Source organism: Mus pahari, unplaced genomic scaffold, assembly GCF_900095145.1.
Source record: "Mus pahari unplaced genomic scaffold, PAHARI_EIJ_v1.1 scaffold_7617_1, whole genome shotgun sequence".
Taxonomy (NCBI): domain Eukaryota; kingdom Metazoa; phylum Chordata; class Mammalia; order Rodentia; family Muridae; genus Mus; species Mus pahari.
In genome coordinates this window covers 4,638-17,078 of record NW_018393043.1, presented here as the reverse complement: position 1 = coordinate 17,078, position 12,441 = coordinate 4,638, and the positions used below count along the sequence as shown (strand labels likewise).

The following is a 12,441-nucleotide window of genomic DNA, read 5'->3' as shown; positions in this document are numbered from 1 at the left end:
AAAAAAAAAAAAAAGCTAGCTGTAGGGTTTGTTGTCGAGTCTCTGTACGTTAAGAAAATGCAGGCTTAAATGAAGTCCTGACTGGATCAGTTGGACCAAGCAAAGTCATCTGGGATCAGCATCCTTTCCTGAAGCTGTTCTGGAAGCATGTCTCTCGAGGAAACAGCAGGAAACAGGCATTCCAGCATCCTCAAGGGCTGCTGTTTTGGCCTCCCATTCTGCACTATACAAACTTTATAAGCAATATCTAAGTCTATAAAGACATGTGTATGGAAGGTGCAAGGTTTACTGACCAGTTACTGCTCTTTGTTGGAGCAGGTGAAAGACAACTATCTTTCTTTGGGAGTTAGCGTGATCATATAATCAAACTGTAAGTCTCTACTCATAACATATGAAAGATGGTATGTCATAATAAGTCATAAGAATCCTGTAGCCAACAAGCTCTATTGGAAGTTCAGGCTGGAGACATAGACGTCCCAGCCAGTTTCAGAGTTGTTATAACAGAGGGTTTAGCAATAAACTTCACCAGAGCATTTGGTCCTTTGGATTTTCTCCTGTGTGAAGCTGAGATCTTCAGGGGATCTCCCTCTACCAAATCTGATCTTTATTACTTTGGAAGGACTCCAAAGCCTCTTCTTTCCTGTTGACACAAATACAGGGCTTCTCTTCCAACGTAGCATGTCCTTTGTCTGGCAGTCTGAAGTCACTGAAAGTATAGATTGATCCACATTAGCAGTCCCTTTCCTACCTGGGTCTGTTTTATTTTGACCTCTCTCAGAGAGGGTGTGTAGTGCCATCATAATCACTGGACTTATAACCACCTTCATCTTGATAACTGAAAACAGAACAATCTAGGAAACAATGATTGCCTATGGAGACAGGGCTTCTCTGTGTAACCCGAGCTGGCTTGGATTTGTTTTGTAGATGAGGCTGGCTGTGAACTTACAAGGAACCTTTCTGTCCCCACCTTTGTCTCCCGAATGCATTGAGATCAAAGGCTTGGATTTATTGATTTATTTTCTTTTTCTACTGGATAAAAGCAAAACAACTCTGTCCAACCCCAACTCTGAGTCCCCACATTGACCAGCAAAATATCTTTCCTAGGGCAAAATGCTTTTTGGCAACAGAAAAGCATTATCTGTCTGTTTGAAATTATAAACATACCTTACGTGAGCAAATATGCCCATATTTCCCTTTCTTTTTATATAAATTTAAGACTGATGTATATTTTTTTAATTACTCAGGCCCTTCCTATTATTAAGCAAAAACCTATATAGTGCTTTTAAGGAAAAAAAATTGTCACTTTGAATTTTAGACTGTCATTTGCAAGTGGCTGTATCTATCAGTTGAGGGTCTTGTCCTGATTTTATTGTATAGACCTGCCTGTCTCTGTCTCCTGTGTCTGCTGCGTTTTAGCTCAGACATTGTGCTGCACCTGTCCACAACCCTGTCCCTTTGTTTACATAGAGAGGCATTTCTGCCTTACTCCAGATGCTGGCTGAAGCAGAATTAGAGCTGCATTTCTGCATGCCGTGAACACAGGCCAATAATTCCCACAGGACAGGATTGGGCTGACCTTCGTGCCAAGTTTGAGAGAACCTGAAGTGGCTTGGTCTCCAGGAAGTCACCACAGGTTTTGCCATCGGCCCTTACATTGGCTACATTCAGTCTCTATGTAACCCAGAGCTGGTTCCTGCCTTTAGGAGAAGCTCCAACTTCTGTGTCTAGACTTCCCAAGATGCTGCAGGGCCTATTAGCAATGCATATGAAACCTAAAAGGGATCTTTTCTTTCTTTCTCTTTCTTTCTTTTCTTTCTTTTCTTTCTTTCTTTCTTTCTTATTTATTTATTTTATTATGTGAGTACACTGTAGTTGTACAGATGGTTGTGAGCCTTCATGTGATTGTTGGGAATTGAATTTTTAGGACCTCTGCTTGCTCAAGCCGACCCAGCTCGCTCAGGCCCAAAGATTTATTTATTATTATAAATAAGTACACTGTAGCTGTCTTCAGACACACCAGAAGAGGGTGTCAGATCTTATTATGGATGGTTGTGAGCCACTGTGTGGTTGCTGGGATTTGAACTCAGGACCTTTGGAAGAGCAGTTAGTGCTCTTACCCACTGAGCCATCTCTCCAGCCCAGTGGGGGCTTCTTTAAAAGTGGTCTTCTGTACTATCTCTCTATGGGTCCCTGCTCCTTGGCTAGGAAACCTCCTTCCCAGCTGCTAGTCTTGTGCTGTTCTGGAAAGCTTTCACTTTGGTCTGTTTTCATTCTTTCTTTCTTTTATTTTATTTTAAAGCGACCAGACCTCTTTTTCTAGCTAGTCTGACTATCCCCCACTTTTTACACAGGACTTTTTAGGGTGTAAGCTTGAGTACTAATTACCATAAGCTGAGCGTCATTTTGTAGAAGTTATGGCTGATTCTTCCTCCCAGCCCCATGCTTCCAGAAATAAAACTCAAACTCAAAATATATTTACAGATACATTGATCATATAGCTAGGCTCTACTCTAATTAGATCAAAACTGTTGCAGTAGTCATAAAGCTACTGAATCACCCTGGCAAAGTGAGTTCCTCAATATTCTGAGGTCCTGAATGAAACAGCCCCCCTCCCCGCCCAGAGCCGTGTATTTAATATGCCTTAATGGCTACACTACTCCCAAAGTGCCACATGGCTAACACACTCTCCCCTCCCATATTCCCGAGCTATTACTTACTAAGACCTATTATCTTAGTCAGGGTTTCTATCCCTGCACAAAACATCATGACCAAGAAGCAAGTTGGGGAGGAAAGGGTTTATTCAGCTTACACTTTCCACACTGCTGTTCATCACCAAAGTAAGTCAGGACTGGAACTCAAGCAAGTCAGGAAGCAGGAGCTGATGCAGAGGCCATGGAGGGATGTTCCTTACTGGCTTGCTTACCCTGGCTTGTTCAACTTGCTTTTGCTTTCTTTTCTTTTCTTTTTTTTTTTGTTTTGTTTTTTTGAGACAGGGTTTCTTTGTATAGCCCTGGCTGTCCTGTCCTGGAACTCACTCACTTTGTAGACCAGGCTGGCCTCGAACTCAGAAATCTGCCTGCCTCTGCCTCCCGAGTGCTGGGATTAAAGGTGTGTGCCACCATGCCCAGCTTCAACTTGCTTTCTTATAGAACCCAAGAATACCAGCACAGAGATGACCCCACCCACAAGGGGTCCTCCCCCCTTGATCACTAATTGAGAAAATGCCTTACAGCTGGATCTCATGGAGGCTCTTCCTCAACTGAAGCTGTGATAACTCCAGTCTGTGTCATGTTGACACAAAACCAACCAGTACACCTGTATTCCATCCTAGCCACCCAGGACCCAGTTTTGGGGGGGGGGGTGTCCCCTGGGACCACTGTTTCCTGTCTCTTACATGTTGATATGCCCTCTTCTTCCTGCACTTCTCAGGCCTGAGCTTTTCGCTTTCCAACCATAGTGGTTCTACTTTTTTTTGCTTTTTATCCCTTTACCTGTGAGTCCCAAAGTGCCTCCGGCAACTTATTTACCAATCAGAACCAAGTGGGGGCAGGGACCCTCAGTGACTTACATATAGATTCTCATGCAATTTTGGGAACTCAAATAACATAATGCAAGTGTTAGACCAAAACCACAACAAAACCTTAGGTAACTCAATTATTTTTAACCTACATTCTGCCGCGTGACTGGTTACCTATGCTCGGGTACCATGCATCAGTCTATCTCCTCACACTTTCCCTGTGAATTTCCCAGTGCCTGGCTCTCTCCCAGAATCCTTTCTCTCTCCCAGATATCACACCTCTATTTCCTGACTAAGCCATAGACCATAGGCTTTTTAATTGTCAGGCGATGCCTCCATACAATACACAAGGCATTCTCTACAGGTCTCACCATGCGAATAGGTTTGGCCCCCATAGACTCATGTATTTGAATACTTGGCACTATTAGGAGGTGTGACCTTATTGGAGGAGGTGTGGCGTTGTTGGAGGAAGTGTGTCACCGTGTAGGTAGACTTTGAGGACTCCTATGCTCAGGATCTGCCCAGTGTAAGAGACTGTCTCCTTCAGACTGCCTTCGGATAAAGATGTAGAACTCTCAGCTCCTTCTCCAGCAACATGTCTGTCTGCACCCTGTTGTGCTTCCTGTCCATGATGACAATGGACTGAACCTCTGAAACTGTAAGCCAGCCCCAATTAAATAGTGTCCTCTTGGCTTGGTCATGGTGTCTCTTCACAGCAATGGAAACCCTCAGTGAGACACTATGCACCCTTGGCTGGCCTAGAACTCATAGACCATCACTCCTAGCCAGGGAAATCTTGCTATGTAGCTAAGTCTGGCTCCCCACCCCAGCCTCTCTAGTGCCTGGGATTACAGATTGTGAATCAACCACGCCCACAATTATACAAACTTGAATAACATTTTATTTGATCTTCAAAGTATAATATAATATTAGTATATCACTGTATTCATTTCTGAGTGACTAATTGTCCCAATGCTCATTGACTGAGGGAAAAAAAAAAAAGCATTTATCTTAACAGTTTCTGTGGTTTATTGGATGCGTATATCTTTGATTCTTGAACAGGGTCTTGAATAACACACAACAGCAGATGTTCAAAAAGATTGAGGCCATCTCAAGGTGCACTAAGGAGAAGCTCTAGTTCTTACATCCTCGAAGGAACGTTTGAGACATGGTTTCTTGCTGTGTGTGGCTCTGTGCTAGGTTACCTGACAGTGTTACCGCCAGACTTTCCTAGGGAGAGAAAGAACTCTTAGGAAGGAAGTTACGTTCTCTGAGAACCTAATCTGTGACAGAGCATCCCGTGTCTTCAACCCGTTATTATCTCTTCAACCGTGGTTGGTGAGGTCAGCCCACACTTAAAAGCCTAACACCAGTGCTAAGAGTCAGAGACCGCAGAGGTGACCCAGGCCTTTGCCCTGCAAGGCCCCCATGAGAGTCACTTCACATCACTTCACATCAAACAGAGATTGTGCTTTTCAGATATCATTTGAGGATGTGGCTGTAGACTTCTCCTGGGACCAGTGGCAGCTGCTTAGCCCTACTCAAAAGAGTTTATACAGAGATGTGATGTTGGAGAACTGCAGCAGCCTTGTCTTCTTGGGTGAGTGTCTCTGCTGTAATTTAGTGTGTGGCTAGTAAGCATTCCTTCGATGTGTTTGCTGATTTAGATATTAGTTTCAAATTTCAAATCCCCTCATTTCTATACCATTTCTATATATATAAAGCGATTTTTTTGATCACTTGCTTTATTTTATGGTCTTTAATGTTTTTTTTAAGATTTATTTTGTGTGCATGTGTGTTTTGCTTGTATGCATTTGCATCACATACATATCTGGTGCCCACAAAGGTCAGAAGAGGTGGGTTGGATTCCATGGAACTAGAGTTACAAATGATCATGAACCACCATGCTGGGAACTGAACCCTGGCAAATGCTCTTAACCACTGAACCATCTCTCCAGCCCTGTATTTCCTGGTCTTTATAATAAAATTTCCTTATGTTTGAGTCTCTCAACTAAATAAAGCAATTGGGTTCAAATTCTCTGCTTCTAATTTATAGGTAATCAAACCACCAAACCTGATGTAGCTTTCAAGCTAGACCAGCAAGAGTCACGGTTAATGGATGAAGAAAACCTAAATCAAAATTTTTTAGGTAAGAAACCACAAATTAGGAAGGGTGAAAATTAAGTCTTAAAACTTTAAGGAACAGGTGAGTACATTTGAAGTGTTGTTCATAAATTTTATTTAAAGTTCCTAAATCTTTAGACATCTATGGTGGCAAAGGTCCCAGGGTAGAAAATATCTTTGTATTTAAATATTTCAGAGTATTATGAGATGTAGTAGAAGGGTCAGGGGAGAAAAGAGGGGCTATAAAGGCCTAGGAATCATGATAAAACTTTGAATCTGTCAGAATTTTTAAAGATTACTAGATGCTGTGCTGAAGTCAGAATTATAAACTGGACTGGAAGTAGGGCTATTCTTTTGGAGAAAGCGGTAGAATTAAGGATTCCATAGACCATCGTGCGACAGAAGCAAAGTGCATCAATTACACACATGCCTCACCCAATAGCAGCAATGGTGTAACTTAGTCAAATCAGCTTAAATAATTTTCAATTTTCTTTTTTTTTTTTTTTTTAAGATTTATTTATTTATTATATGTAAGTACATTGTAGCTGTCTTCAAACACTCCAGAAGAGGGCATCAGATCGATCGTGTTATGGATGGTTGTGAGCCACCATGTGGTTGCTGGGATTTGAACTCTGGACCTTCAGAAGAGCAGTCGGGTGCTCTTACCCACTGAGCCATCTCACCAGCCCAAAAGGAATTTTTTTTTTTGGTATTTTTTTTCAAGACAGGGTTTCTCTGTATAGCCCTGGCTGTCCTGGAACTCACTTTGTAGTCCAGGCTGGCCTCGAACTCAGAAATCCACCTGCCTCTGCCTCCCGAGTGCTGGGATTAAAGGCGTGCGCCACCACGCCCGGCAATTTTCAATTTTCTTATGTAGATTCTCAGTCTACAGCCCTGGGTGGCTTGAAACTCACTGCGTAGCTCAGACTAACCTGGTACACATGGTACTTTTCCTACCTAGCCTTTAGATTGCTGGGATCATAGGTATAAGCTATTATGCCTAGTTTAAGGGTTTTGGGTTTTGTTTTTGTTTTCTGACACAATTTTATTCCTAAACCTTTAAATATATAAATCAATTGTTTTATTATTATTTACTACAATTCATTACTTTAGATTAAATAGAGTTTATATATACACGGGGTATGCAGTACTAGGGATTGATGCCAGTATTTTACATATACTATGCAAGTAATATACTACTGAACTACATCCTAACTCCTTTTTGGTTTGTTTTTGAGACAGAGTTTTACTATGTAGCTCTGACTGTTCTGGAATTCACTTTGTTGACCAGGCTGGCTTTGAACTCACGGTGATCCTCCCGATTCTGCCTCCTAAATACTGAGATTAAAAGCATTTACCACCGTGCCTGACTTCTAGGTTTTTGTTTTGTTTTGTTCCTCCTGATTTGCTCAGTTTCTTTTCTCTACTCCAGGACCACCTACCCACGGATGGCACTGACCACAGTGGGCTGGGCCCTTCCACATCAATTATCAATCTCGAAAATGTCCTACAGCCTTGCCTACAGGCAAATATGATGGGACATTTTTCTTGGTTGAGATTTCCTCTTCTCAGATGACTCTAGCACGTATTAAGTTGCCAAACCTAACCAACACGACCATCTGCTGTGATGGAATATCATCAAGCCCTACATTAAAGAGCTCAACTGAGTCAGTGAAGGTGATATTGCTGTTATACTCAGAGGACAGTGATCCACAATGTCACTTTCAAGTATTCAGTAATCGGGACAGGATGGCACATGCCTTTAATTCCAGCTCTTGGGAGGTAGGAATAGGTGGAACGCTCTAAGTCTGAGGCCAGCCTAATCTACAGAGAGAGAAAGTTCCAAGACAACCAGGCCACCGTCAATCTCTCTCTCTCTCTCTCTCTCTCTCTCTCAATAAAATCCTCAAAATATTCAGTAAAGCCACCCGAGGAGGCATATGCTTCTAATCTTTGCACCTGTGAAGTAGAGACAGGAGAGGAGTAAGTTGGAAGCCAGTCTAGACTTTATCATGCATTTGAGTCCACAATTCACAGGTGAGTCCTTCTCTCAAAAAAGAGAAACAGATAGAATGGAATGATTTTGCCTAACTTGCACAAGGCCTTTGGTTCAATTCCCATTACCAGAAAACAAGCAAAATGATGGAAAAATCAATTCAGCAAAAACAAGCTTAATAAGCAATTGTGTGGAATTCAATACTATATCTATCTATCTATCATCTATCTATCTATATTTGTTTATATGTTTAATTATTGATCCAATTAAAAAGGGATAAATGTCAGACTTTGATAGTAGTAAATTTGAGAGGCTGAGACAGTGAGACAGAAGGGGCACCACAAGTTTAAGCTCAGCCTGGCCTACAGAGCAGATGTTGAGATGGCTCAGTCAATAAAGGTACTTGCAACCAACCATGACACCCTTATTGAACCCCACGTGGTAGACAGAACTGATTCCTCAAGTTGCCCTTTGATTTTCAAGAATGCCTGTGTGCTTGAGCGTGCACACAGACATATACATAAAAAAATTGTAATACAAATATGTTAAAGGCTAAACCTTGTTTTAATGATGGTCAAGCTACTGTTGCCAATGATTCAGTTGATTTTTTTTTAAAAAAGATTTGTTTATTTTATTTATATGAGTACACTGTAGCTGTCTTTAGACACACCAGAAGAAGGCATCGGATCCCATGACAGATGGTGGTGAGCCACCATGTGGTTGCTGGGAATTGAACTCAGAATCCCTGGAAGAACAGTCAGTGCTCTTAACCACTGAACCATCTCTACAGTCTCTCAGTTGATGATCTTAAGGGAGATTATTTAATTTCTCATTTTTATTTTGTGTGTGTGTTTTCTTCTTCCACTGTGTGGGTTCTGGAAACGAACTTAGGCCGTCATGGTTGACAGCAGACACCTTTACTCATTAAGTCATCTTGCTGGCTCTGAGATTGTTTCCTTCCTTCATTGATTGGTTGCTTGGTTGGTTGGTTGATTGATTGAGACAGGATCTCACTGTGTATCCTGGAACTTGAAAGATCTACCTGCCTCTTCGGTCCAAGGACTAGGAATAAAGCATGTGCCAACCCCAGGCCGTAGTGGCACACACCTTTAATCCCAGCACTTGGGAAGTAGAGGCAGGAGGATTTCTGAGTCTGAGGGCAGCCTGGGCTACAGAGGGAGTTCCAGGAGAGCCAGGGCTATACAGAGAAACCCTTTGCCAAAAACCTTTTTTAAAAAAAATGTGGGTCACCATTACCAGCTTCTGTGGGTTTTCGTAATGTAATTATGGTACAGAAAATTAGTACTTCTCATCTTTCAGATAAAAAGTTTGTAGCTTGTACTTGCTCTGAATTTTGGCCATTTTTTTTATGTCATTCAAAAGCAGAGTATGTTATAATGTTTATATTTGTTTATTTTCAGTTTCAGTATATTTTGAGTAATTACCTGCCTTCTATAATCTTTTGCATCTGAGTCTGAATGTATACTTGAAAATCATAGGTTACTGCATATTTATAACACTTGTAATTCTAAGTTTAATTTTCATGTTTCATTGTCCAAGACAAATGTCTGGAGTTCTAGTATTTATGAGAATTAAGTCAGGTGGAATTTGTAGTTTGAGGTCTCTGTGAGCTATATAATAAAACTGTTTCCAAAACAAACAAACAAACAGAAAACCAATTCATTTTAATTAGTATATATTATTTGAGGGCTTACCTTCTTTCCAGAATAGTAGGCTCTATTTTAGAAGTTTTATTTTTATTTTATTTTTATTTTTATTTTTATTTTTTGGGTTTTTTTTGTTTGTTTGTTTGTTTTTTTTGTTTTTCGAGACAGGGTTTCTCTTTGTAGTCCTGGCTGTTCTGGAACTCACTCTGTAGACCAGGCTGGCCTCGAACTCAGAAATCCGCCTGCCTCTGCCTCCCAAGTGCTGGGATTAAAGGCGTGCACCACCAACGCCCGGCTAGAAGTTTTATTTTTAAATACAATCATTGAAGAATCTATATAGTGTGGTACATTTCTTTTTTTTCTTTTTAGAGATCTGGCTAGACAGTTATTCTGAACTATGGCCTCAAGATAAACAAGACAAGCTTAAAAGGATGGAGAGAGTCAATGGAGATAAAGTTTTGGAGGAAATATGTCAGTCAAGCATGAACTCTGTTTATTTAGAAATGAGATTCCATATATATGGTACATGTGAAAAGAGTCTAAACAATCCTTTAAATTTTTTTATTCCAAAAAGTAACTGTGGAAGAAAAAAAAATAAAGTCAGTAAGAAATTGTTATTTTATCTAAAATTTGACAGACCCTACAGTAAAAGAAAATCCCATGATTGTGATAAGTACAGAAAAGCAAGCAGTAATGAATCACAGCTCGTTACAAATCAAATGACACATTCAGGAATCTTTTTATGTATGGAATGTGGTAGAATTTTTAACAAGAAATCGCAGCTTATAGCACACCAGAGAAATCATACAGGAGACAAGCCCTGTCAGTGCAGTGGGTGTGGCAAAACTTTTGCACAAACGTTCCCGATTGCTATTCACCAAAAGACTCACTCAGTAGAAGAAGCAGAGGCTTGCGATGAACGTCAGAAGGCTTTCAGTGGGAAGTCCCTGGTCATTCAGCATCAGAGAACTCATACTGGACAGAAGCCCTGCACACGTGGAAAAGCCTACAGCAGGGAACCACAGCAAAACAGGCAGGAGATGATTCACACAATAAATAAAACGTATCATTGCAGTGATTGTGGGAAAGCTTTCTCTCAGAAATTGAAACTTATCATTCACCGAAGAACACATACAGGAGAAAAACCCTATAAATGTAGTGAGGGTAGAAAAGCTTTCTTTTGGAATTCACAACTCATTACTCATCGAAGGTCACATAGAGGGAAGAAACCTTATGTATGCAGTGAATTCAAAAAACCTTTCAGGAGGAACTCACTTCTCATGAGGCATCAAAGGATTCACACTGGAGAGAAACCACATGGAAGCTTGGAATGTAGTGAGGCCTTCATCAGAAAGCCACAACTTGCTAAACATCACATGACCCATACAGGAGAGAAGAAATGTTATGACTTTGAAGAAGCCTTTTTCAAGAAGTCAGAGCTAATGAGACATCAAAAAAGGCACTTCAGGAAGAAACCGAATGGGTGTGCTGAGTGTGGAAAAATATTCCCTGAAAAGTCACAGCTCCTGACACATCCAAAAAGCCACTTAGGAGAGAAACCACATAGGTGTGCTGAGTGTGGAAAAACATTCCCTGGAAGGTCATCGCTCCTGACACATCAAAGAACTCACACTGGGGAGAAACCTTACAAATGCAATCTGTGTGGAAGGGCCTTCTCCCAGAGGTCAAGCGTAATATCACACCAGAGAACACACACAGGTGAGAAACCCTTCAAATGTGGTGACTGTGGGAAAGCCTTCACTGAGAAGTCGAGCCTCCTTCATCACAAGAGAACCCACACTGGGGAAAAGCCCTTTGGATGCGGTGACTGTGGAAAAGCCTTTGCATGGAAGCCACAGCTCCTTCGGCATCAGAGAATCCACACGGGGGAGAAACCCTTTGAGTGCAGTGAGTGTGGGAAAGCGTTTGTTCAAAAGGTGCAGCTCATTAAGCATCAGAGACACCATACAGGGGAGAAGACCTATAAATGCAGTGGTTGTGAAAAAGCTTTTTTTGAGAAGACACAGCTTATGAGCCATCAGAAAATCCATACGGGAGAGAGGCCTTATACTTGTGGTGAATGTGGGAGGTCTTTCACTAGAAAATCACATCTAATGAGGCATGAGCCAATTCATACAAGAGCTAAGTGCTATAGGTGTAGTCAGTGTGGGAGTATCTTCAACAAGAAGTCACACCTTATCAAACATCAAAAAGATCATATGATAAAGGCCGTATAAATGCAGGGAGTTTGGATAGATGCCGTCGGGTTCAGATGTCCCCCTAACACTTCTTGAGATGGTTCAGAAGAGTCTATCAAGACCATGACTGCTGAAAAAGCTTTAGGAGTTGGGAATCAGAATGAAAAAAAGAGGCTGTTGGTAGAGGTAGACGATATGAAAAGAAATTTCCCCAGAAGACGCAGCTTAGGGCGCCTGAGATAAGTTATCATGGTAACAATGGTTTCAGTACTTGGAGAGAGAGTGCTAGATAGAGCCTCTAGTCAGAAGTTACAAGTATTAAACAGGAGAAAAGCTATTATTGCAAGTGAGCCAGAGACCTCATCTGAAAGGGACCACCCACTGACCACTAAAGAATGCTAACAAAGGGTACTCTGAGGAAGAGTGTAATTAGTGTGATCCTACTCAAGTGATTTTTGTGAGGGAGTTGTGTTCATTACATATGAACTACTGCAAAAAGTTGTCTGTTTTAACCAGCCAGTGTATTTGTGAAGATGTCTGCTTTCTACTGTAGAGGAGTAATGGACCAGATGGACTCTCCTGCCTTAAACAACTGGAAACTGTACAATATATGTGAAATATTGTTTAATGTTTTTTTAAAGATTTATTTATTATATGTAAGTACACTGTAGTTGTCTTCAGACACTCCAGAAGAGGGAGTCAGATCTTGTTAAGGATGGTTGTGAGCCACAATGTGGTTGCTGGGATTTGAACTCTGCACCTTTGGAAGAGCAGTTGGTGCTCTTACCCGCTGAGCTATCTCACCAGCCCTGTTTAATGTTTTTAATTACCATCTAGAAGTTCTATGTATTTTGGGATTCAGTATGTCATTTCAATACACATACATAAAGTGTAATGATCAGATCTGGGTAATTAACATAATGTGTATTACTTTATATA

At 41.1% G+C, this 12,441-nt stretch overlaps 1 protein-coding gene across 2 annotated transcripts in view; it reads left to right on the top strand.

Annotated features, from left to right (window-relative positions):
• Positions 1-12,190, top strand: part of Znf605 (zinc finger protein 605) — a 19,115-nt gene extending 6,925 nt beyond the window's left edge. The window contains exons 3-5 of one of the 2 annotated variants that reach the window (XM_029534719.1): positions 4,997-5,117; positions 5,574-5,666; positions 9,674-12,190. In XM_029534719.1, coding sequence (XP_029390579.1) covers positions 4,997-5,117; positions 5,574-5,666; positions 9,674-11,541 — 2,082 coding nt within the window. In that variant the 3' untranslated portion in view covers positions 11,542-12,190. Of the gene's footprint in view, positions 1-4,996; positions 5,118-5,573; positions 5,667-7,618; positions 7,679-9,673 lie in introns of those variants that run through there. The other variant, XM_029534720.1, reaches the window with a different exon arrangement.
• Positions 12,191-12,441: the final 251 nt, after the last annotated feature.